Below are 25,471 nucleotides of genomic sequence, written 5' to 3'. Positions count from 1 at the left end.
TTACCAAGTCTTGGTCTCTTGTCTCCTTTATATCTCAATCACCCTTCCTGGCCAGACCTAAGCCATCATCAAATCTTTCTCTCTACTGAACCACTGATGTTGACAGTAGCATCTCCCTTTACACGGCTCCTCCAGTCAATACATCACCCACTTGGCACCCTCTAATCTCACAAGCCATCCTCTTAACATTTTCAAGGGCTTCCCAATGTACTTGATCATGATTTGATCTCTCTCTCTCCAACCTCATCCTGTACCATGCAGGGAGTTTCCCTCTGTCCTTCTCCAGCCAAAATGACTCCCTAAGTACTTATTCACTGACTTATGTAGACACCGATGAATGGCTTTCTCCCTAGTGGGCTGAGAGTTCCACGAGCACAGTATCTACATGATTTTATCCTCCAATAATTTTCTACCACCTAAATGTATGGCATATGCTATGTGATCAATATCTGTGACAGAATTTTAAAAAACAATTAGCTTAATTGTTCTGAACCAGAGTCATTTTGTCCCTCACTTCCCCAGCCTCCCAAAGAAACAGGTGGCAATGTTTGGGAATATTTTGGGTTGTCATTAGTGTCCAGTGGGTAGAGGCCAGGGACGTTGCCAAACATCCTAGGATGCACAAGACAGCCCACCAGAAGTTACCCTGCCCATTGTGTCAACAGTGCCTAGACTGAGAAATCCTGACCTAGACGAAAAAGAAGGAATATTTCTATTTTGATCATATTGAATTGGGTTCTCTAGAGTCAAGTCCTTATAGAAATATACTTATTATCTCCAGATGCTGTAAGAGACTTAAACAGTGATGCATACACACACACACTCAATGACTGTTACATTTCCTACAGGCAGGAGAAGCATATTTGAATGGTCTCTTGTACTCCCCCGATGCCTGGCACAGGGCTGGGATTCAGTTGCTCAATAACACCTCTGGGAAAGCCTCACTTAACATCAAAAGGACCTCAAAACTGAGGGAAGCCCTTGAGCTGCATGTAAAGGACCACCTTATTTCACATATATGACCAAAGTGCAGCAAAGGTGAGTGACAGCACAGTAGAGCCCCACCCACCTGCTGAGCCACGCCCCTTCCCTGTCACAATGGCCAAGGCCTTAAATACCCAGACTCCCGGCCCCCAGGCCTTGCAAAGCCCCTCATTTTGGCAGAACTTACCATGTCGACCAGCCGCAAATTAAAGAGTCATGGCATGAGGAGGAGCAAGAGCCGATCTCCTCACAAGGGAGTCAAGAGAGGTGGCAGCAAAAGGAAATACCGTAAGGGCAACCTGAAAAGTAGGAAACGGGGTGATGATGGTGAGTGAGGAATGAAGGAGGGAGGAGACTGCCAAACTTAGGCACACATTGCTGCCAGGTCCTCCCTCTTGGAGGCAGCCCTCACAGGACCCTGAAATCTTGGCCTGAGATTATTTCGAATAACTAAATGCAGATTTGACCAATAAGAGTATTGATGGGAATGTTCTAATTGTGTCTCTGTTGCAAACCTGTCTTTTCCCACAGCCAATCGCAATTACCGCTCCCACTTGTGAGTCCCCAGCAGGCTCTGCCCTGGTGCACTTCACACAGCACCAGGCAGCAACAAGAACAGAAGGGGGACTGCCAAGGAGAACTGATGTTAGATCAAAGCCAGAGAGAAGCCTATGGAATGTGGATCAAATGCCAGTTGTGACGAAATGAGGAATGTATATGTTGGCTGTTTCTCCCCAACATCTCAATAAAACTTTGAAAGCAGAAATGTTTCCTTTGATCCTTTGGAAAGACTTGATTCCTGAGCTAGGTGGGTTTGGGGAAGAATTGACTAGTGTGAAACCATTAAATGTGACTTGGAAAATATCAAAAGTAATTTGTCCTCCAATTCCCTCCCATGGTGGTCCTACTCTGGCCACACACTATCGCCATATTTGTCTTCGTCCTAGTGTGCTGTCTCCCTCCCCGACATGGAAAGGGAGAAGAGATAAAAAGGGAGAAATGCATTCATTAGCATAAACCAAAGGATTCAAGCTGTTTTTGTTAGAGCTTAAACCAAAGGATGCAAGCTGTTTTTGTCAGAACTTATAGCACAGAGGTGTTGAAAGCTACACTAAATCTAAAGACTTGGCCCGGAGATAGAGATCATTTGGAGGAGCTTTTAGAAGCTCTTAATTCATTGATCATATGGGCAGGATTAGCAGGCTAAGAGATGGGAACACCTTCTGGACAGAGACCAACATGCTATTTGTAAAGGATCCTATTAGTAACAGTGGAAGTGATGAGATAGGTTATTTTGGTAGCTATGTTGGGCTTGAGGTGGGCAAGACTGAAGAGTGGTATATTGCCTCATAGCATGACTCTGTCATAAGCCTTAGTCCAGTGTGCCTGGAAGTAGGAATTGTCTCAATCTGAGTAGGCCTTATTAATCATTTGACAGAGAACTGACTTTAGGGATAGAGCTGGTTCTGCTCATTTAGGAAATTCCTAAGCCCTCACTTTACCTTGTCCCTGAGTTGTAACACAATTTATGTCTCTGGTCAAGGATATGACATTCACCCACTCAGAGGTGGATCGTATTTTTCTTAAGTGTTTCCTGTTGCCTCAGAGGTAGCTCCAGGGTACAAATGAGACTCATATTTAAACTCAAGAACCAGCCACCCACATGGTTTCTGGGGAAGTAACCAGGAAAGGGTATAAGCAGGAAGGAATGAGGGGGCATGAGGTTAGTTAGACACGAAGTTTCCAGCAGTCAGGGGTGTGAGACACTACTAAGTCTGAGCCTCATGCAAATGTGTGGGTACCAGGATGGTGGGATGAAAAGACTATTAAGGGGCGGCAAGGAGTGTTCCTGTGGGTCAGAATCTAGAAATGCAATAAAAAAAATGTTCATTTTTTAGATAAGTCATTTCACTCATTGGGGTAAAATATTTCAAGTCCTCACTCTTCCATAACCCTAAAAATGCACATGCTGATTCAGTGCTGTTTTCAAGTTCATGTGAAAAACATCTCTCCTGACCATCGGGCACACAGATACTTCAAAGTTTCCCATTATCAGTTTCCCTTTTTGTCGAATAGGGATAGGGAAAATGCTTCATAGCCCTGATCCTCCATGGTTATGTCTCTTTTAACTCCTAAATGTAAACTCAGATTAGTCTCAAATAATCCTGTGTGTGTCCATAGTGTCACTGAATGAAGCTCTAACTTCTTAGAAGTTTGCACATTTCTGATCTGGATTCCCTCCTTCGGAAGCTCTGAAAGAACTCATCAGCTATGGCTCTCACCCAGCTCTCATGCCCCCTGGGACTTCCTCTGCCTCTGTATAAAATATAAATGCTACTTGCAACATATGAAATCTATAAAATAAATCCAAAAGTAAAATGGTTTAATTATTTTAATGTGCTTTTGCTGTTCTTGCTGTAAATTCTTTTAAACTTAGCCTCATAGGTTGGGTTCTCAGGGAGCGGAGATGGAGTTTGAATGCAAGATGTTTATTAGAGGTCAGTACTTGAAGAGGGAGGCTGCAGGGTTGTACAGAAGAAGGAGCCGAACAAACCATCAGGCAGTATAGCCAGGCCTTTATACCCTTTATACCCCACCCGGCTGGGCTGTGCCTATAAGAAATGGCATTTCCCTGCTGAAGCAGACTCAGAAGGGAGCATCAGCTGGAGGTTGCTCGGTGGACCGCACACCTGCAATCTGGGCAGCTCACCTTGGTGTCTATTACAATTGCTCTCTGGATCATCTGCATCTTTTCGCAGCCTCTGGTCCCCATCTTCCCCTTCTGCCTCTTCACAGCTTGCTGCCTTGCCACTTCCTGCTATGACTGTGTGTCGTGAGTCTTCAAATGCTCTTGTGCATAGCTCACTTCTTGTGGATTGCCAGTTTGCACAAAGATGACCTCTCCCATAGGACAAAGTCAACAGTCAGGAACAAACTAGAATACCATGATGCTGAGTGTGCAATATTTACCTCCCTCAGGAAACTTGTTATGATTAGGGAGCCACAGATCCCTGCAGATGGTCCAAATGAAGACTTTGTCAAAGGGATTATTTACAGAGGAGAGACACCTAGAGCCTAGCAATGGGGTCTTCAGACCCTTAGGACTGAGAAGGAAAAAGGGCAAAATAGCACGACAGGAGCCCATTGACAGCCAAAACTGTGTGTGGGGAGGAATGGTTGTGAATGGACCTCCTGCTAAAATTTGTACTAGGAGGATCACAGCTGTTGTCAGGCTCAGACACAGGGAAGAAACATTCCGACATTTATCTAATCTCCTGCTGCTGCTCTCATTGGCAAAATTCAGAAGTCAGCAGACAAGGGACCCCAGGTGACACAGAGCATAAGGGCCAGCCCCCTGGGGCATCAAAGAGCTGAGAGTGTTGGATGAAATCTCCAAAAATCCAACAGCGATAGCTAACACAACTTTGCAGACAAAATCTCTTCTTTCCTTGGACTCCCTAGAAGTTTGCCATTTTATCAATCTGCTTAACTCCTCCCTTATGTTGTCATGGACCAAAGTCCCTTCAGAAGCAAATTGTAGAGAGACAGAGTGAGGAGAGAGACTCAGAGCAGTTACACAGAGCTCCTGAACCCTCACCTTAAAAAGCTTGTTTTCATGTTATTTGCATGACGGTATTATCCCCAAGCCAATACAATGCAATGTTCTAATACAGTGTTATATCTTCACAATACTCTAAACACCGAAACAATCTAATTAATCATTAGGACAGGCATGTGGTGAACAGCCCAAGACTAGCCAGAGCAGACAGATCCTCGCCTGATGACTTCAGCCTCTGCCCTCTTAGGTTGTGAAGGAATGGTAGCCGCCCGGAAAACTCTGCTTTGCACTAGGAACATTTTCCAGACCCACATATTGGAAATTTTTCAACACTGGCATTGACTTAGTCTCTGTACCCCAGGAATATTCATTCTGTCCCTCTGTTTACAGTTCATGTAGGCCCAGCACCTACAAGGTTCGTGTATGGGTTTTTGACCATGGGGACGCTCTTTCAGAAAACCCAAAGGCCTCACCCCCTGTGTGCTTTTTCTCCATTTCCCTAACCAAGGAGGACTTTGTTTCCCTCCCCAGTTTTCTCCAGAACGCTATGTTCTAAAGTCATCACTTGTTTGAACTTTTGGAAAAGTGAAAAATCAAAAAAAAAAAAAAGAAGAAGAAGAAGAAGGAGGATCTTGGCCACAAGCCCTTTTGGGTCACCTTGACCTTCATGTGAGCTAACTTGGATATGGGGCCTCTGCTCCACTGGCTTCAGAGCCCGATGGGAGTGGCGAAGCCAGGGGACCCATGTGTGGGTGGAGAAAACCCCAAGGAGCTATGGGGAACACAGCCAACTCCCACCTTTCACCCAGCCTCCTCCAGATGACCCTTGGGTGGGACCTGCATCTGTGCAGCTGCAGGCAAACAGGAAGTTCTGGAGAAATGCTCAGGGCTATGTTAAGGAGGTGAAGGCCCAGAAATGGCAGCAGGGAGGAGACTGTGTGCTCTGGGGGTAGCTGGTGCAAGCCAGACATGGTCCGGGGCTTGGCTGTTGGGGTCACCCAAAGGTTCTGTCCTTTGAAACAAGAGAACGGCAGCAGCCTGAAACCTCTCTCACTTTCTGGCTTTGCAATCTGAGCACTCACTTCCAGGCCTATGCTGGGAGAAAACCCAAACAGGGAAGGGTCTTAATTCCTGACCTCTAGGAGCAATGGGTCTTGGTTCCAGGTTGATCTGCCTAACTAGGCTGTACGTGAGGAAGCTGGCTATTTCAATAAAGCCTGCCTCTCCTCATGGCTGGCCCCACCAAGCCTCTCTCCATTCTCTCCCCAATCCCTCCCATGGCACTCCAAACATGAGCTTTCTCCTGCAGCTGAGCCCTCCAGCCATTCCTGAGCTCAGCGTTTCAGAAGTAGTTAGCATCAGGGTACAAGAGGGTTGAGATCAAAACCCAGGGGTCTGACTCCTTCTGAGCCAACTCCTCTTGCTTTGTGACCTCAATTGACCTATTAGTCCTGCCTCATTTTAAGCTTTGCACACCTCCTCTCCTGCAACTGGGACAATTTCATCTCTTTCAATGGCCCGGCATCATCATCGCCATAAGCAGGCCTGACCTCAGGCAGAAGGCAGTGAGGCAGCAGGACATAGGATGAAGCAGAAAGGCACTGGGGTGAGCGGGTCTGCGTCTGAATGCCCACTCTCTAGCTGTGTGATCTTAGGTGAATTTCATAACCTCCATTAACTTCATCTTCCTTATCTGTAGGATGCCAGTCATAAAATCTACCTCTCAGGTGGATTGTAAGAATCTAAAATGCTGTAAATTATAGGCCCTGAGCACACTGCATGACCTCTCATTTCTCTGTCTGGACTGGTCTTTTAGGGATCATTGTGCCTGTCTGATCTTGACTCATGACTGCTTCCCAGACCTTAGTCTCAGGATGCCACACCAGAGGAGGAGGACCCCACACTTGAGGACAGATGTCCCTGGCAGTGCCTGCCTGCTCTGCAAAGAGCTAGCCCCAGGCTCCCATTGTGACCTAGCACCTCAGCCTCTCCTGATCCTTTTGCCTAGGCCAGATCCTAAGATCAACCTACATCTCCCTGGGGCTTGCTTTCCTCTCCCATAAAAGTTAGGAGTTGGGGATGATCTTATCCCTCTACCTAGACTGTAGATTCCTGGGAGCGGGAGGCAAGGCACTCACAAGTGAGGGCATCAGAGTCACATCAAGACACACAAACAGCCATGGAATCTTGAGAAACAAATCAATGAGTTCACCTCTTAAAATATTGTAAAACATAAAATCTGAGTATGAATGTTGGTGAAAAGGACCAAGGATGGATCAATAAACTCACCAATTAGCACCATACTTATTTTTTTCCATTAGCACTGGCAAGTATCTTTAAAATTAATTAGGTATGAAGTCCCCGAGTCTAACCCACACAGGTTTTTACTAAGAAGATGTAAAGAGCTTGAATTTCACAATCAGCAGGGATCATCCTCAAAAATGCTTTAGAACAGAGACTTTTCTAAAAGTTGAAGGAAGGATAGAGTCTTCAACAGGCCTAGAAACTGGACCTTTATTTGTTGAAGTTCCCTTCAGGAACACAGAAGAACAACACTACACCAGCTATACAATAATACTTCTGCAACTGTATGTGCATAGAATCACCAGGGGATCCTGGTAAGATACAGACTCTGATTCTGTATGTCCAGGGTGGGCCTAAGAGTCTGCATTTCTGAGAAGCTCCCAGCTGGGGCTGATGCTGCTGGTCCAAAGACCAGAGTGAGTAGCAAGGACATAAGAATACTCAATTGGAAGCTCTCTCCAAACTTCCACAACCATTCATTACCCCTAACCGAACCTGAGCTGACTTCCCAGGGATATCAGACAAAAAAATGAAAGAGATAAGAAAGTGCTGTGAAAACAGTCAGGCTTCTCCCACTATGGCCACCACTGGACTCTTGAAAGGGGATCTCTGGGTTGCTTGCTTGTTTGTTTGTTTGTTTGTTTGTTTGTTTTGAGATGGGGTATTGCTCTATCACCCAGGCTGGAGTGCAGTGGCGCTATCTTGGCTCACTGTAACCTCTGCCTCCCGGGTTCAAGCAATTCTCGTGCCTCAGGCTCCCGAGTAGCTGGGACTACAGGCGCATGCCACCACCCTCAGCTAATGTTTGTATTTTTAGTACAGACAGGGTTTCGCCATGTTAGCCAGGCTGGTCTCAAACTCCTGACCTCAGGTGATCCACCCGACTTGGCCTCCCAAAGTGCTGAGATTAGGGACGTAAGCCACTGTGCCCAGTCGGATCTCTGTTTTCACCACGTGACCCTCTCCTTTTTTTTTCTTTTTTTCTTCTATGTGCTCGCCTATGCTACAGATTATGAGCCATATCACCCCTAACCTGCTGCTTGAAATGTGTATTCGTTTGCAGAGACAGATTCTAGCTCACTTAGAAGTGGGGTGGGGTGGGGAGAGGATGAAATCTATTAGAAGAATGTGGAAGAGCTTAGGGAATATGAGGAAAAGCTGAACAACTGGGCCTCATAATGGGAGCCAGGCAGGCATCAGATGGGGCCTTAAGGGCACCCTGCTTTGATTGAAATGATTGATTGTTTCTCATTCTTACATCACTTATGCTAAAAATTCAGAGTCCCAAGAGACAGAAAATGATGACCATGCTTGTATTGCTGTGGGGACAACAAGGGTTGGTCCTAAAAGGAAAATTGAGAGACTGATACCAAAGATGGGTATATGCGTGTTGATAAGCCAGATAATGATGATATCCTCTACAGATACAAGAAACTACTTCCCTGCAATGCAAAGAATTCCAGGGTACCGGTGGCAAAGCATAAAAACAGCACACAACAGCCACTTTCTTGAACCCCTAAATCTGTGAACACACTTATGCAGTTTTTCTCTGTAAAATGGCTATCTTAGCACAAAGAATTTGTTTAGAATACATAACATACATTTTACTTTTCACCACCAGAACCAGTTCATTTTCAACTCCATTATTTTCCCTGCCTAAAAAGTTTTACATCAGGAGAGGTAACAGCAAATGGGGTAGGAAGGAGGGAGTCACAGAACACTGAACTGCAGGTCTACACGCTGGATGGATGGCCAGGCTCATTTGCTAGTGAGCATGTTTTATATTCATGCCACAGCAAAAAGAAACGTGCCTGGGGGTCATAGACTCTCTATAAGAGTCCAGGATAAAGGCTGTGATGTTCTTGAAAGCCGAGAGTACAATGACGTACAGGTGTGGTGGTTGGAGGGGACACTGGCCTCAGGGCACTCATCTGTCCCTGCCTAACTCCTAGCAAGAAGAGACCCCTCTTCCTCTCCTTCCACTCCAAACAGTCAGGAAGCAAGACATGCTCTAGCTTATTCAGCAGACAGAAGCTCCTCGGGGTTGAGGTCTGTGGCTCGCCAGCCTGGGATCCACTGGGCACATGCAGCTACCAAGCACTGGAAAGAGGGTGAGTTTGAATGTCAGTGTGCTCCTATTATAACAGACACACCAGCAACCAGAGGCACTATGCAAGAGAAAGAGTGTCAAAATATCTCATTCATAATTTTTTACATTGATTACATGTTAAAATAATATTTTAACTATATGAAGTTAAATAATGAAAATTAATATTTACATTTCTTCTTTGCTTCTTAAAATGTGGCTGCTAGAAAAATTGAAATTACAAATATGACTTGCATTATATCTATTTCCATATGTGGATAGAGTTGGCCTAAGCTGCCCTAGGTGTTAACTCCTCATTCCACACACTTTCTGCACTTCGCACTTAGAGCAGTGCCTACTAGCCAGGCCCTATGCTAGACAGAGCCCATTATCTCCCCGCACCTTTCCTCTCTCTCTGTCTCCTTCTGTCTTAGTTTAATCCTATAGGTCTAGAGGTGTAGGAGGTGATTGCTGAGGCACTGTTGTGATGTTCTTGCTGTTCTCATGCTCATCCTTGTTGCCTTTGATGGACCTATATGATCACCTTATCTGGAAGTCTGGAGGCAAAATTGTTCACCACTGTATATCTAAGGTCCTTATGAATGGGCTCGAAGTTGATTGGTTTATAAGCATATAAAATGAAACAGAAAATGTGTTATTTTTGATATATGAGGAAGTTTTCTATGTCACACACAGAGGAAAGGATAACTTGACACCTAATTTTCACCATGATCTACTCACACCTCTGCCTGTTAACTCTCTTTCTCTCTCTCTCTCACACACACACACACACACACACACACACACAAAAAGTAGAGAAGAAAATATCAAGACACACAAACACACACACACGCACAGACAAAAAGTAGAGAAGAAAATATCAAGGGAGTGGTACTCAGCTTTAAATTCTATGTTATTTCCCGTGTATTATTTGAAAATACTAGAATTTCACTAATTTTACATTTAAGAAGAATAATGACAGCAATAGTCATAAAACACCTATACCAGATACTCTCCTAAGAGCATGTATGTATTAACTTCTTTCACTCTTGTCACAGTCCCATGAAGCAGATATGATGATGATCTCTATTTTAGAGATAAGAAATGTTTCCAAGGTCACAGGGCTAGTGAGCAGTAGAGTTGGGGTAGAGCCAATCCGTCCTTTCTCTGTGTGCTTAACAACTAAGCTGTGCATCTGTGTTTTACAGGCAGAAGAAATGAAGCCTGGAGATTGAGAAAGATGCACTCAACATGGCTCGGTAAGTGACAGAGGCAAAACTAGAAATCTGTGCTCTATTGCCCTCCCTCCACCCCCACAAATGCTGCCCCACCCCACCTCCCCGTCTCTCTACCCACAAAACCAGACTATGTCATTGTCTGAAGTGAACGGGGGTTTTGATAGCAGACCTAGGATGCTTAGGGGTAGAAGACAAGGAGGAGAAGACAGACGATGTTTCCCATATCTCTTGATCTGATAGAGACAGGGCCAGTTGATTCAAACCCTAAGTAACAAACTATAACAGAAAAACCCAATAGCCTGATTCAAACCCTAAGTAACAAACCATATGGGAAAAACTCAGGCTTTCCCAACAGCCTGTTCTAGACTCAAACCTTACAACAACAACTTAGCAGTTATATAACCTTGAACAAGTTATCTAGCTTCTCTGAGTGCTGTCATTTGCTCTGTAAAGTTAAGAACACCCTCTAGGATCAGCATGCAGATTCACATGGAATCCACGTACAAAACAATTCACACCATACCCAGTACCTCCTGGCTACTTTATAAACATCAGTTCCTCCCCAGACCACCCTGACTCTTCTCAAGGTTAGTTGGAACCAAACAGGGACCCTTGAAATCTCTGCCAATGGGTCTATCATGGAGGACAGTAAGTGTGTAGATCTAGAGAGTTGCCCCAGGAGCAGAGGAGCAACCTCCACACCGGTCACTGCATAGCAAGTCAGGCAAGGGTTACCACTGAGAAATCCACCCCACAGCCTTGCTCTGTGTTGCTAGAAAGAAAGAGAAGGATTGTGAGGTTTTGCTTGAGTCACAGAAGCCCTTTGTGTTTCCCCCCCGGAGAGGGGAGGGTGGGACCTCAGGCTAACGGAACAGTGGTGGGCGGGGTGATCTGGCAGCCTCGATTTCATCGAAGAAAGGCTGGCTTGATGCCCAGCCTGGCGTGTTGCAAGGCCAAAGGTGGAGGTACCCTGTGAGGTGGAGACAGGTGTGGGGGAAAAGCAATGACTTGGAAAAAGGAGATGCCTCATTCTTATTTCTTTTAGATTGCATTTTAACTAAGTAAATTCCATTTTAAAGACTTTTTGTGCTTAAAGGGAGCCCATTTTCCATGCCCTGGTTTCCTCAACAAAAACATAGGAACTCAAATATTGTGGAGCTCAGAGGACATTCCCAGGCCCATCTTTTCTATCTTCCAGTAGACACCACAGACGGCTCTCACCCCTACTGAGCAGATGGAAAACAAATGGGTGAGACCCCAAGACTCCCAGAAGCTAGAAAGCACCTTCTCTTTCTAGGCCAACTTGACCTTCCATGGTTTTGGTTGGAAGGGAACTAGGCCAAAGACCAAAAGGAGGCTCCCTTCTGGAAAAAGGCCTCTTCTGTTTCTCACTATCAGCTTTCTCTTTGAAATTCCTCCCAAATGTTAAAACCTAGTTCCAAGGGTCTTTTCTAATCAACCCAGGCAAAAATGAATAGGCTTTATCATCTCTCAATTCCTGGCTCACTGTGCACGCCCTTCTAGAAGTCCTCACTTTCTACTAATACAATGATATTATAGCTGCTAAGGTCTCATGTTCCTAATGGAGTATAATTTCCCTGAAGACAGAACCATTATCAGCTCTGTCTCATCCACGTGGCTCACAACAGGGCTTCTCAGGCTGGGATAATACTAACTCAGGGTTTATTGAATGTCTACCCTATACCCAAACTGTATTTATAGTTTCCCATATTCATCCAGGATGACAGCCACTGTTCCATAAATGTCTGTGGAGTAAGAGCCCCTTACACTATAGACTGGTGCTTGTATAGAATGAGTGGTCCAGGTACCAATTTCACCCTTCAAGGTATATGCCTCTAAGGTGAGCAGGCATCAAGATCCACACGAAAGAGACAGGTTTTACCATGGGTGTTCTGAGTATCTGAAAGATACTCCCAATTTTGTTCATTCCACAATGCCTCAATTCTAAATGTAATTATTTGGCCAAAGAGGGTAGAAGAGGGCTCCATTAACCCAAACTGCTACTCCAGGCCTGGACATCCCATGAGGACAGGTAGTGTGACATTTTGTACTCTACTGTCTCCAGCCTCTGGTAAAGTGCCTGCACATGGTAGTTGCTCAACAAATACATGTTGAATAGATGGACAGATAGAGTTGATGCTGTTGACAAGTGACCACATACCTCTTAAGAGGAGGATGAGAATGAAGAACATTGCAGTTAGAAGGGACTGTGAAGTTTTGCAAGACTGGCCTCTTATGTTTAGATTAGCAAATGAGGGCCAAGGTCACACGATGGAGTAGAAAGAGCACTGAACCAGAGTTTGGGAGACCTGGAAGCCTCAACTCTGACAAAAAAAAAAAAAAAAAACTCAGAAAAAGAATAGATAGTACGGGTGCTGTTGGGGAAGCAGTCCTTGCCATATTACCACCACCGCCCCTCCACCGATCAGGTCATGTGCTCTTAACACATGTATGTTTATGCTCTCCAAAATCACATTTCACATTCTCAATTCTATTCCTATGTAATTCTCTAATTGTAAGCTCCATGAAGCTTGCAGCGGGGGTTCATAGTTTTGGTTTGTTCTTTTCTCACTGGCCATGGTATCCCTATCATCCACCACCACAATTTAGTTACATATTAAATATTTGTTAAACACAAGAAGTTATTAATTATACATTCCTTCTCAATTGCATGCTAAATTTTTCATGCAGCCTCTAGTGGCTCTCATTGCAAATGCAGCCACTCTTGTAACTGTAAAGTTGCATTTCAGAAAGCTGATCAGAACTGAAGCGGATTGAATTCGGCCCTAGAAAGCTGGCAAAAACCAGAAAAAAGGCATGGCTATTGAAGCAAAATCAATTCTGCCTTCAAGATGGATGGGGTGTCTTTCAAAACTCAGGCTAACACTAATCTGAGCTGGGATTGAGAGACTTGCTCCAGGGTGGTAGGTCTGGGGAAGATGGGAATGCAGAAGATTCTGCTAGTGGAACTGAGAGAATAAGTAAACAGCCAGCAGTAGCCAAGTGGCAGCTGGGAGAAAAGTTTGGACCTCAATTTGAGAAGGTTTGTACCTACAACACCGTTGGCAAGAACTGGGTATCCTCCAAACTCAGGACCAAGAGAGGTAGAAGAGTTAGCCAAAGACTGATGCGTAAGCCCTGTCATTTTTTATTCTGTTCTGTGTTAAGTTGACCCAGTTATGTGCCTATAAATCGTCCTTCCATATATAAATTGTGTATTAAGATGTTGAGCTCCCATCAGAAAACTGAGAGCCATTTCATGAATTTGGTTTATCATCCAGAAAGACTTTAGATTTAGAACATGAGTGATAAGGTAGATCATGGTTCTAATGTCTGGTCTGAGCAAGAAAAATGTGACAAACTAAACAAGGCAGCCAACAAGTCCCATAAACTGGGAGAGGAACCCTGGGGCTATGTCTGGGGTGTCCAGGAAGAAATTCCAGCTCTAAGATTTTTGAAACCTTGGTGTGTAGAAGTTGAAATTTAAAAACAAACAAACAATCAACAACAACAACAAAAAAACACTTCAAGAGCCAATCTATTAAAAATGCAAATGAGGCTGGGTGTGGTGGCTCACACCTGTAATCCTAACAATTTGGGAGGCCAAGGTGGGTGGATCACTTGAGGTCGGGAATTCAAAACCAGCCTGGCCAACAGGATGAAACCCTGTCTCTTCTAAAAATACAAAAAAATTAGCCAGGTGTGGTGATGGGTGCCTGTAATTCCAGCTATTCCAGAGGCTGAGGCATGAGAATTGCTTGAACCCAAGAAGTGGAAGTTTCAGTGAGCAGAGATCATGCCACTGCCCTCCAGCCTGGATGACAGAGTGAGACTCTGTCTCAAAAAGAAAAAAAAAGAAAGAAAAGAAAAGAAAACAAGCAAAACGCTGGGCTCAGAAATTTCACCTCTAGGCATCTGCTATGGTTTGAACATTTGTGGCACCTCCAAAATTCGTGTTGGAACTCAGTCCCCAGTGCAACAGTATTAAGAGGCAAGGCCTTCAGAAGGTGGTTAGGCCATTAGGAATCCACCCTTATGGATAGAATTAGTGCCTTATAAAAGGGCTGGAGGGAACAAGATAGGTCCCTTTTTGCCCTTCTACCTTCTCCCATATGATGACTCAGTGTTCATCTCATCCCGAGGACACAGCATTCAGGACACCATTATGGAAGCAGAGACTGGATCTACTAGACACCAAATCTTCTGGGGCCTTGATCTTAGACTTCACAGCGTCCAGAACTGTGAGAAATAAGTTTCTGTTATTTATATATTGCCCAATGTCAGATTTTTTTTATAGTAGTATTTGTTCTAAGCCCAATGTCTTGCTTGTTTGCTTTATCTTTTTCTTTTTTGAGACAGAGTCTCACTTTGCCATCCAGACTGGAGGGCAGTGGCATGATCTCAGCTCATTGCAACCTCCACTACCTGGGTTCAAGAGATTCTCATGTCTCACTCCTCGAATAGCTGGGATTACAGTGCCCGTCACAACACCCGGCTAAGGCAGCATCTATTCTAGAGAAATCGTTACATCTCTGCACAAAAAATGTTCCATAATAGTCATGGCAGGATTTAATGTTAACAAGACTCTTAATATATTTATTTAACTAATAAAAATATACCTGCTGCAAAGTCTAATATGGGCTTCTCCATTGAAGTACACCCTAAGGGACTAGTCAAATCAATAAAATTACATCTGTACCATGATACATTCTATAGCAGTTTAAAAGTAGATGTGTGTGTGTGTGTGTGTGTGTATGCATAGAGACACACATATACATATGCTCTGATATGGAAGATTTCTAAGTCACATTACTAGGCAAGCAAAAAATGTAAGAAGCAAAACAATACATATAGTATGATCCCACTTAAATTTAAGAGGATAAAAGTTTTCATATTTAAAAATAAAGTGGATGAGTGTGTGTCTATGTGGTGTGTGTATCTATATGTGTATGTGTATACATATATTTACAAACACACATACACACACACAGTTTTGTACATTTTTTTATGTTTGCACCAAGCTGTTGACAGTGATCATTTCTGAGGGGGAAGAGTGAATTAAGTGGTGAACAAAGAAGACTTTTGATCTGTCTATATTGTTTGAGTTTTATTACACATTACTTCTATAATTAACTTTTTTAATTTCTTCAAGCTGCAAGCAATTTTTATCTGGCAATAAATGGAAACACCATCAGTCTTTTAGCATAGAGAGTTTCTTTGTTCTGCGGATATTTCCCAAATGAGGCTTTTGATGATATAAAAGGACTTTCTTCGGTGCTCAAGATGTGGTTTCCAGGAGGAAAGGTTATTTTGCGGGATTAATATTCCCTGTGTTAACATGTCCCTGTGTTGGAGCAGAGCAGACTGGACTAGGAGGTTTGTAAGGACATGTGCCCTAGCTGAGAAAGGAACGAAAACCCAGAGGGATGGCAGGCCACTTATGTCTCCTCAACAGCAGCATGATCAGAGTTGGGGCCCTTGTGGTTAGAAGTTTGAGGATGAGAGGCCTGAAATATTTTCATTCTGTCTTTCATGCAACTCTGGCTGCAAGCTGTGCTCTTTCTGTGCCCAGATAACTAAGTAAAGCCCCAAGTCACAAGACACCCTCTCTCTGTCCTGTGTGGAAACACTCCTGCAGACCAAGGATTGGTGGTTATTGTGAATGGCATTGTTTCCATTGTATTTTTCAATAGATCATTACTGATATGCAATAAAGCACTAAGCCTTTTTAAATATTTATTTTGTATCTGGCTACCTTAATAATCTCTTATTAGTTCTCCTGCATTTTCAGCTCATTGTCTCCATTTTTTCTCGGTATGCCATCTGTTATGGGTTGAATTGTGCTCTCTAAAAGGTATATGTTGAAGCTGTAACCCCTAGTCCTTCAGAATGTGACTGTATTTAGAGTTAGGATCTTAAAAGATGGGATTAAGTTCAAATGAGGCTGTTAGAGTTGGCCTTAATCCAATCTGACCGTTGTTCTTATAAGAAGAGGACATTTGGGCACATGGGGACAATCATATGCAGAGACAACAAGAGGTGACATCTACAAGTCAACAAGAAAAATCTCAGAACAAACTCAACCTGCTTTCTCCTTGATCTTGGACTTACAGCCTCCAGAACTGTAAGCAAACCAGTTGTTGTTGCTTAAGCCACCCATTCTGTAGTATTTTGTTATGACAGCCCTAGCAAACCAATACACCATCATACAATCAGAAAATACTCAGAATTTTGGCTGCTCTTCCCCATAGTTCTGCCACTTATTTCTGTTTCCTACCTTATCCCATTAGCTACCATATCCATTCTTTTAAAGTTTAGGATGCAGTGCAAGAGGGGAAGTCCTTATTTGACATTCCAATAGGCCTGTTTTTATTAACTAAGTCACTCAATATGAAAGAGCTAACTTCAAAAGGTATTACATGTTGTTCAATTAATCCTAAAAAGTTGACACTGTCATCCTGGTGACTAGATCAGCAGACTGAGGTTTCATGAGGGTAAGTGATTTGTTTTGGTTGAAATTCAGACTCCAGCTTTCTCTAGTTTCTAAACTGAATTCCTTGCTTACTCTATCTTATCACCAAACAATTGACCAACAATGAAAAAATAAATTTTAAGTATTTATTAATCAATGTGATGATTGCTTCTTTTGAAGTCTTACATTGTCCTTTCTGCCACTAATGCTTGCTTTCCCTTCCTTGGTGGGAAGAGTGTTTTCTCTAAATGAAAGGCTGGGCAGAATAGCTGTAGAACAGAATACACACTTCTTAGGGCTGCCTTCCCAGTCCTCTCTGCTATATGACTCCGGGAGGCAGCAAGTATTAGCAGGAAGTATTTGGTATGGTGGCAGTTTCCAACAAGATGGTTCCTGCCTCTGCTGTTCAGGAGTGTGGACTACACAGAGTGGTTTACTTCAGTGAATGAGATACAGAAAAAGTGATGATATGTCATTTCCAAGGTAAGGTTAGAAAAAGACTGGCTTCAATCTTGCTCACTCTCTTTTGCACCCTCACTTATCGCACTAATGGAAGCCAGCTGCCACAATGTGAGGGGCCACGTGGAGAGTGATGCATGGCAGGTGACTTAGAGAGGTCTCTGGCCAACAGCCAATGGGGAACAGAAAACCATTCCTACAGCCTTCAAGGAACAGCATTCTGACAAGTGAGCTTGTTGAGTGGACTTAGAAGCAGACCTTCTCCCATTAAGCCTTCAAATGAGCACACAGCCCCCTCCTAACACCTTGAGTGCAGCATTCTGAGAGTTTGTGAGTCAGAGGACCCAGTTAAGACACCATCATTTTTCTATCCCATAGAAACCATGAAATAATGCGTTTATGGTTTTAAAATCACTAATTTTGGGGTTGCTTGCACCGCAACAGATAATGAATGAGTTCAATTTGGAAGTGAAAAGACCTGGGTTCCAGTCTCACCTCCACCAATAGTTTAGGACGAACCCTTAGGCTAGTACTTTTCCCTCTCTGAGAATCTGACAGTTCCTCTCCTGTGAAATGAGGAATGTGACAGATAGCTCTAAAAATCTCTTCCAGCTCTCAAACTTTATAAGCCTCTTGACACAACATCCTAAATCTTTTCCTATGTCCCCTCCCACCCTTTTTCTCCCCTTTCATGTGCCCCTTCCTTCCAGGCCCCCTGGCCTCTACTTGGGCTCTGTCATCCCTGCTCTTTCCAATCCTGCAGTGAAAAAGAGAAAATCTTCCTGGGGAAAGAGGTCCAGCCCCCGTGGCCCAGCCCAGGACTTTAGTGGAACTTCAGAAGCTAAAGACAAAAGGAAGTGATGCCGCTGCAGTCTGTGAATTTCTCCGTGACTCAGACATTCACAGGCTGCTGCTAACTGCACACCTCAGCTCTCAGCCCTCAGTCTCCTCTTCAACTTTTAGGAGATTCATGTCATATGTTCTTCCATGTTCCCCCAAAGGAAGCTCCAAGAGGCTCTCAAAGCCTGTCACCTGACTTTGGACAACACCTGGGCCCCAAATCAGCCCAGCACAGTAAGTTCAGCAAACGGCATCTCTGGAGACCGGGGTCTTCGGCATAGAATGCTGACCTTGTGCTTTCTCCAGAATATCTGATCTGGTTCCAGGGGAAGCAATTCACAGGCCTGAGGAGGAGACAAATGGACCATCTGGAGGGTGGGGACTGGTTTGGGAGCAAGCGCTCTGGAGTTCAACTCTCTGTAATGCCGCCGGATTGCCTGGGTGACAAGGAACAGGTTCCCAGCATTAAGCCTCAGTTTACATTTCTATAAAATAGAGAGAAATCCCTGAAAGATTTCTACCTCTCCTAACACATCTGCACCCACATTCTACAAACCTGTCCTCATAGACTTCTCAACACCCCTAATCCTTCCTTAGAGGGCCCCCAACCTCTAAGAGACAGTACGAGGGAAGAGCGCCTGTTTCCTTAAAGACAGAAAGCATGGCAAAGGAAAACCACTAGTGAAATTTAAATACAGAATCTCTCCCTCTATTGCCTTCTGGTTCTGTTCTCTTGAGAACACTCATCCGTGCAGCCCAATGTAATAATGAGCAGGTCCTGGCAGCTGTGATAATGGTCCTTGTGTTCTCCAGAAGGGGAAAATGAGGTAGAGAAAAAGAATTACCTTTTTTAATGCATTTTAATTGTTTTTTTTACTACACCTGCATCTGTGAAAGGAATCTAAAAGGCTGGGTGATTCATTCAAGTTCAGAAGAGTGTGTGCCAGAGAGGCAGTGCACCTACCTGCTGACTCTTTCGACTGCGTGTAAAAAAGAAAAAACACCTGACTCAAATAGCTTAAACTTTAAAAGGGGCTTATTAGCTCACCTAATTTTAAAAGATGAAAGGTATGCTGGCTTCAATAGTTTCACTTGGAATTTTTTCTCTTCCTTTATCTCTGTTCTAACTTCAACTTCATCTTAACACTGGTTCCCCTACTGTTCTTCAGATAGCTGCCAGCAGCCCCCAAGGCCATGAGCTTCCTTGTTCACATGGAGAAGGAATGTAGGAGCTTCTTTGCTCCAGCATTCACAACAAAAGTCATGAAGTTCACTGGGACATGACTAGCTTAAATCACCCAGAGGTCATCATGATTGGAGACTGGATATGCTATCTGACTGAGCTCCCCACTGAGCCAACAGCAAAAGAAGCTTCCCTGAACCACTTGAATTCCCAAATAAAACTGGAGGCCTCTGGGGAAAAGGAAGGCAAAATGGATACTGGGAAGATAACCAACAAGAATCTGCTATAGATACAAAGAGGTTCTTCAAGTTCAGAACCTCAGGGTTTTAAAGTAAATAATAGCCATACTACCCACCCTTCCTGGACCTCTGAATGATGACAGAAAGTCACACCCCACCCAGACAAGTGTGCCCATGTACACACATAGACATTTATCCTCTTTGGAACCCAATTCCTTATCTGGAAAATGAAATGTTAGAATAGATCATCTCTAAGTGATGGTCCACTTCCAAGATCCCATGACTGTATATGAAGCAGATGTGTCCCTGGGCTCCCGGAATCCACATACAGACCTATGCTGGTTAGTTCTTAGCACAGACCCAACTCTGCTCTTCTTGGGCCCAGGGGTGCTCCTAGAAGACCTATCTCTATGAACTCTGTACGAGGGCACTCTTGCCAACTGGCTCTGGTTTGGTTTGGCCAACAGAAGACATCAGCTTGAGATGAGGAGTTGGGAGGAAAGACATTTGGGGTGTCTTTCTTTCTCCATTCCTACTTTGGGCCACATTTCAGTAGTGCCTGGTCCTCTAAAACCAGGCAGCACCTCCTCTACAATTGTAGCTCTCACTGGGATTCTTGTAACACTGATCCCTCCCCTTCCCCTCTAAGGCCAAAGCGTGTCCATGGCGTTCCACTGTTGCTAGTCTCTAGGTGCCTTGGCATTTCTTATTGGTTTCTTTAAACCTGTCCACACCTTTGAAAGTAGTGCTTTGTTAGTTTTTTCATCTTTTTTTTTGTTTGTTTTCATTTGAACCATTTGAGTTGAACTCTGGAACCTGACTGATACATGTTTTATCAGTCAGTGCAACATTCTTGTATTCCACTTCAAACATGCTTCCAGGCAAAAACAAACAAACAAAAAAATAAATACTGAGGATTCCTTATTCTTATACATATGTGCACACACATGGAGATGGAAATAAATGGCTACTACCCTAGGGATACAAATAGATTTTAATTTCTATGACAATACTGCCATATTGGTAGCACCTGTCAGGAACACTGAGTTGAGCAGGATTCTGTCTGTGGAGTAGGCTGAACAGTGGCCCTAAAAATGACAGACCCACATCCTAAACCCCAGAACCTATGAATGTGACCTTATTTGAAAATAGGGTCTTTGCAGATAATTAAGGATCAAGATGATGTCTACTAGGATTCAGGGTGTACCCTAAACCCAACGATTGATCATTGAGAGAAAGGCCGACACAGATTTGAGACACAGAGAGAAGTTTGTGTGAAGATGAAGCACAGATTGGAGTGATTCATCTACAAGCCAATGGCTCCCAACAGCCCCAGAAGCTAAGAGAGAGGCATGGAAGAGAGTTGCCCTCAGAATCTTCCCGAAGGAACCAACCCTGCTGACATCTTGATTTCAAACCACTGGCCACTGGCCTTCAGAACTAAGAGAATACATTTCTGTTGTTTTAAACCAGCAAGTCTGTGATAACTTGCCCAGCAGCCCTGGGAAGCTAATCCAGTCTGCACCTTAACTTAGCTGAACAGAGTCCCATGCAGAGTCTGGGGCAGGAATCCACCGTCACTAGGCTATCCAGTTTGGACTGCTAGGAGAGCCACGGGCCTGTGGCATCTGTGCTCCAGTGGGCTCCCTTATGAAAACGTTTGTATGTGGGCATTCTAGACTCCAGGAAACCAGTGAAACGCAGCACATATGGCACTCCAGAGAATACTAAAAGATGACCCGAAAGAATACGCAGACAGTTACAGGTAGAGTCTCAGGTTTCCTTGTGAGTATATGCATGTGCACACATACTCATAGCCTGAAGGCAGAGATGATGTCTGTTTCACTTAGTGTTCTTTTTCTGCACCTGTCCTTGTGCCATATGGTGCTTTGCACACACAAGGCACGGGATCAGAGTTTGATGAATTAAGGAAGGAGAGAAGAAAATGAATTCATTAGTTACTTAGTGAATTCCCAGGATATGGATTGGAGCCAAAAGAAGCAGTTTGCTCTTGGATATACCAACAAATCCCTTTGCTGATCTATCCTTCCAAATAGGCACAAAACACTAAACTAAGAATCATAAATCTGTAGGAAAGTTAGAATATGAATCAAATTGATTTACCTGTGCCAAGAATTACTTCAAACCTGTGCAGGCTCTTGCCTACAACCCTCAGACACACTGTCTTCTCCAGCACACTTGGGTATATAAGAAGGACTAAGTGACCCTGCTAGGTTAAACGTCTCAGTTTGATGACCCATTCAGGCAGCATGGCCAGAGGTCAGAGATGCAGACTCTGAAGCAAGCCTTCCTGGCCTCAGATCCCAGCTCTGCTACTGACTATTGGTGTGACCAAGGGAAGATGAGGTAACCTCTATTTGCCTCAGTTCCTGCATCTGCAAAATGGGGATAATAATAGTACAACTTCATAGGGTTACTGTGAGGATTACATGACCTACTGTTTATAGACTCCTTAAAACACTGTCTAATATAGAGAGCACCACATAAATGTTTGCTGTTGTTATTCTTCCTTTTTGCACTCACGTATAGCTTGACCAGTGGACAAATTAGAGCTCTCAGCCAAGCATGGTGGCTCACGCCTGCAATCCCAGCACTTTGGGAGGTCAAGGCAGGAGGATCACTTGAGCCCAGCAGTTCAAGGTCAGACATAATGAGATCCTTATCTCTACAAAAAATACAAAAAAAAATAAAAATTAGCCAGGCATGGTGGTGTATGCCTATAGTCCCAGCTACTTGGGAGGTGAGGTGAGCGGATCCTTGAGCTTGAAAAGTTGAGGTTGTATTGGGCCAATATCCTCCCACTGCATTCCAGCCTAGGTGACTGGGAGACCCTGTCTCCAACAACAACAACAACAAAACGAGAAACCAAACAAGCGAACAAACCAAACAACAATAAAAACAACACATTCGCGCTCACAAAGCTTCACTCTGGACCTCAGGGTGTTCTGGTGTCAGATGAAGGACCGAAGGACGGTGTAGGCATGGACTCACACCAGGAGCCCATAGTAGCCCATCATCAAAGTGTGAGAAGTTAGTGGGACAGGCTAAGTCACAGAAGAGAGGGCAGTAGAGGCAGAAAGAATGCCCTCCGTTCTCCAATACGGACAGAAACATTGCAGGAAGCTGGAGGCCTTATATAAAATGCCTTCTTTGCTTTGCATGGTCCTCAACCCTCTTTTCTTCTTTTCTGAGTTGAGAACACTGTCATTTTATGAAAAGAATAACAAAGATGCATACATGCCTATAAATGGAAGATGAAGTGGTGACTGAGGGCTTCCTCCTGCCAAGGAAAACAAGTGCAAGGCAGCTGGAGAGAGAGGAGCCAGGGAAGTCTGCAGAACCAGAAGCGCTCCATCTCCCTGGGACCCAGCTCTGGCCTGTGCAGGCCTGGCCGTCTGGGAACGGCAGCTCCATGGTCCTGCAGGAGAGACCTGCCAGGAACCTTGGGGCTGCAAATCAGGAGTTGCTGGGAGCTGAATGCTGCAATTTGCCATGGGAAAGAAAGAGACAATTGGAGGCTGGTGGCCCAGAAAAACCGCTGCTGAATTTGACAGGCATCGACTGAATGATTGCTGTGTGTGAGGCATGGAGCCATGGGGCAGAAGAAGCAAGGCTGGCATGCTTTCTGTCCTTGAAGACCTAGAGTCAATGGGGAGGAGACCTGTGAAAGTGAGAGTAAGATACATACAGATGTGACTGTACCTTCCGAAGCATCAGCTCTGCTTTGAATCAGGAAGAACTAGGTTTCTGAGCAGTAGAGGGCTCGCTCAGTTTGAGGAAGTGACATTGGAGATAAGCTGTGAAGGAAAGGCAGGATTTTGACAAGGGGAGATGGGGCCACAGAAGGGCAAGTGACTGATGTGACCAGGTGTGGAGGCAGGGAGACAAAGGCACCTCTCGGTGGAGGGATGAGGGGGAGCAAGGGATCCAATTTGACAGGTTGGGCAAAAATGTGACAAAAGATGTTTAAGTGCACAACGTGGTAGAGCACTCTTGAAACCAGGCTGGGCAATCTGTGCCTGGTTCTGGAAGCAATGGAAACTCACTGAAGGTGTGGGGGGCTAGAGAGCGTGCGACCAGCACTGGGCTATAGGATAACTTATGGGCAGCAAATGAAGATGGACTGGAACAGAAAGAAAGAAGACTCCTTATGACTATCAGCCCTTGGAAAGAAGGAAACCTAAAGCTTTTGTGTGACTTAAAAAACAAAAAAAATCTAGCCAGGCATGGTGACTCACACCTGTAATCCCAGCACTTTGGGAGGCCAAGGCAGGCTGATAGCTTGAGCCCAAGAGTTTGAGACCAGCCTGGGCAACACAGGAAGATCCTATCTCTACAAAAAATAGAAAAATTAGCCATGCGTTGTGGCGTGCGCTGGTAGTCCCAGCTACTCAGGAGGCTGAGGTAGGAGGATCACTTGAGCCCAGGGAGGTTGAGGCTGCAGTGAGCCATGATTGTGCCATTGCACTCCAGCCTGGGTGACAGAGAGAGATCCCATTTCAAAGTAATAATGATAATAAATAAATAATCAAAATTCCCTACCACAATTTACCTATGAGGATACCACTCTGTCCATCCTTCCTGCCTCATCTTGTGCCACCTTCCTGTGCTCCAGCAGCACTGGCTGGCTTTCTGGTCCTCTGACGCACCAAGACTTTTTGATCTCAAAGCCTTAGCTTGTCTCCAAGATGGTCACCATCCCTTCCTTCCTTGAAGACACCAGCCATTTTCCCTTTGAGAAGTGGAGTCTAATTCTCCATGTCCTACAGTCTGAGCTGGACTGTGACTTCCTTGATCAAGAGGATAAAGCAGAAGTGATACTAGCCCAGCCTAGGTCTAGTCTTTAAAAAGACAAGTGGTTTCCTCCTCCCTGCTCACTCTGGACAAAGCCAGGCTCCACAGAAGAAGTTCAACCATCCCGAGCCCTCCATGCCATTAGGAAGCCCAAACTAGCCATGTGGAGAAGTCACACAGAGAGAAAGCATTGATAGCAACCTCCAGCTAGGCATGGGAGTGAAGGAACTATCTTGAATATCCATTCAGCCAAGTCCAGCATTCTGGTGACTCCAGCCCCAGCAATTGTCTGACTACCGCTGCATGAGAGACTCCAGTGGGAATCGACACCCAGCAGAGGCTAATCAATCCACAGGGCTGTGGGAAATAATAATACCTTTATGTTCTAAGCCACTAAATTTTGGGGTAGTTTTGTCTTCTCTCTAGAATATTCTGTCTCCCTCACCCATATGCTCACATCCCCCGCGGCTGGTCATTGTCAAACTTCAGGCCCCAGCCCACTTTAGGGCCTTCCTTGCCCACCCTACATACATACCCCGGGTCCCCACCACCCTGAATGTCATTGTGTTACTCACACTCCTTGCTCCCTTTCTGATGTGTCTCATAAATGACTTATTCTGTTAGTGACTGCTACCTCTCTCCCTTCACTAAACATGGGCTCTCTGAGGTTAGAAGCCATGAATACTTGAACCACTATTTCATTACCATATCTAGCAGACAGTATGTGTTCAATAAATATTTGTCAAATGGGTGAATAAGTCATAATCTCTCTACATAGCACAGAGCCACCGACAGGATGATGATAAATTTCCAGAGCCCCAATGGACTACCAAGCAAATAAGTGAGTAATTACATTTAGCTGTGACATTAGTCTTGCTCTAAGGGATTCATAAGCTAGTTTAAAAGTCTCTCAAATACGTTCCTTCTGTATCCCCCAAAGCAGCTGATCTAAAAATGGCTGCATAGAAGCTGTTCATTACATATTTGCTGACTTATTGATAGAAAATTGGATCACATATCCAGTCTGGTCAACAGAGCAAGATCCCATCTCTACAAGAAAATAAAAATAAATTAGCTGGCATGGTGGCATGTGCCTATAGTCCCAGCCACTCAGGAGGTTGAGGCAGAGGAGGGCTTAAGCCCAGGATGTCAAGGCTACAGTGAGCAGTGATTGTGCCACTCCACTCCAGCCTAGGCAACAGAGTGAGACCTTGTCTCAAAAAAAAAAAAAAAAAAAAAAAAAAAAAAAAAAAAAAAGATAAAAAAAAAAA

The 25,471-nt window shown here is 44.4% G+C and overlaps 1 protein-coding gene and 1 long non-coding RNA gene across 8 annotated transcripts in view; one reads left to right on the top strand and one right to left on the bottom strand.

The window, feature by feature from the left end:
• The window catches only part of LOC108544389 (uncharacterized), a 51,273-nt gene that overhangs the window by 10,554 nt on the left and 15,248 nt on the right, over positions 1-25,471 (bottom strand). The window contains exon 1 of one of the 7 annotated variants that reach the window (XR_001889826.1): positions 847-861. The exons of the other annotated variants lie outside the window; for them this stretch is intronic. This is a non-coding gene — a long non-coding RNA (uncharacterized LOC108544389). Of the gene's footprint in view, positions 1-846; positions 862-25,471 lie in introns of those variants that run through there. 7 annotated transcript variants of the gene reach the window in all.
• Positions 1,135-1,750, top strand: TNP1 (transition protein 1). The gene is made up of 2 exons (XM_017895488.1): positions 1,135-1,311; positions 1,516-1,750. Exons 1-2 carry the CDS (start codon positions 1,173-1,175, stop codon positions 1,542-1,544), a joined length of 168 nt encoding a protein of 55 aa, XP_017750977.1. The 5' UTR covers positions 1,135-1,172; the 3' UTR covers positions 1,545-1,750.

The sequence above is a fragment of the Rhinopithecus bieti genome, unplaced genomic scaffold, assembly GCF_001698545.2.
Source record: "Rhinopithecus bieti isolate Rb0 unplaced genomic scaffold, ASM169854v2 scaffold_26676, whole genome shotgun sequence".
Lineage (NCBI taxonomy): Eukaryota > Metazoa > Chordata > Mammalia > Primates > Cercopithecidae > Rhinopithecus > Rhinopithecus bieti.
Note: the sequence above shows the minus strand (reverse complement) of the source record. Positions and strands in the feature narration are given on the sequence as shown.

Bases quoted from the DNA above. Each gene is read 5' to 3' on its own strand.
- TNP1 (XM_017895488.1), top strand. From the start codon at position 1,173: ATGTCGACCAGCCGCAAATTAAAGAGTCATGGCATGAGGAGGAGCAAG. The intron at 1,312-1,515 runs GTGAGTGAGGAA...CTTTTCCCACAG, and splicing joins TAGGAAACGGGGTGATGATG to CCAATCGCAATTACCGCTCC.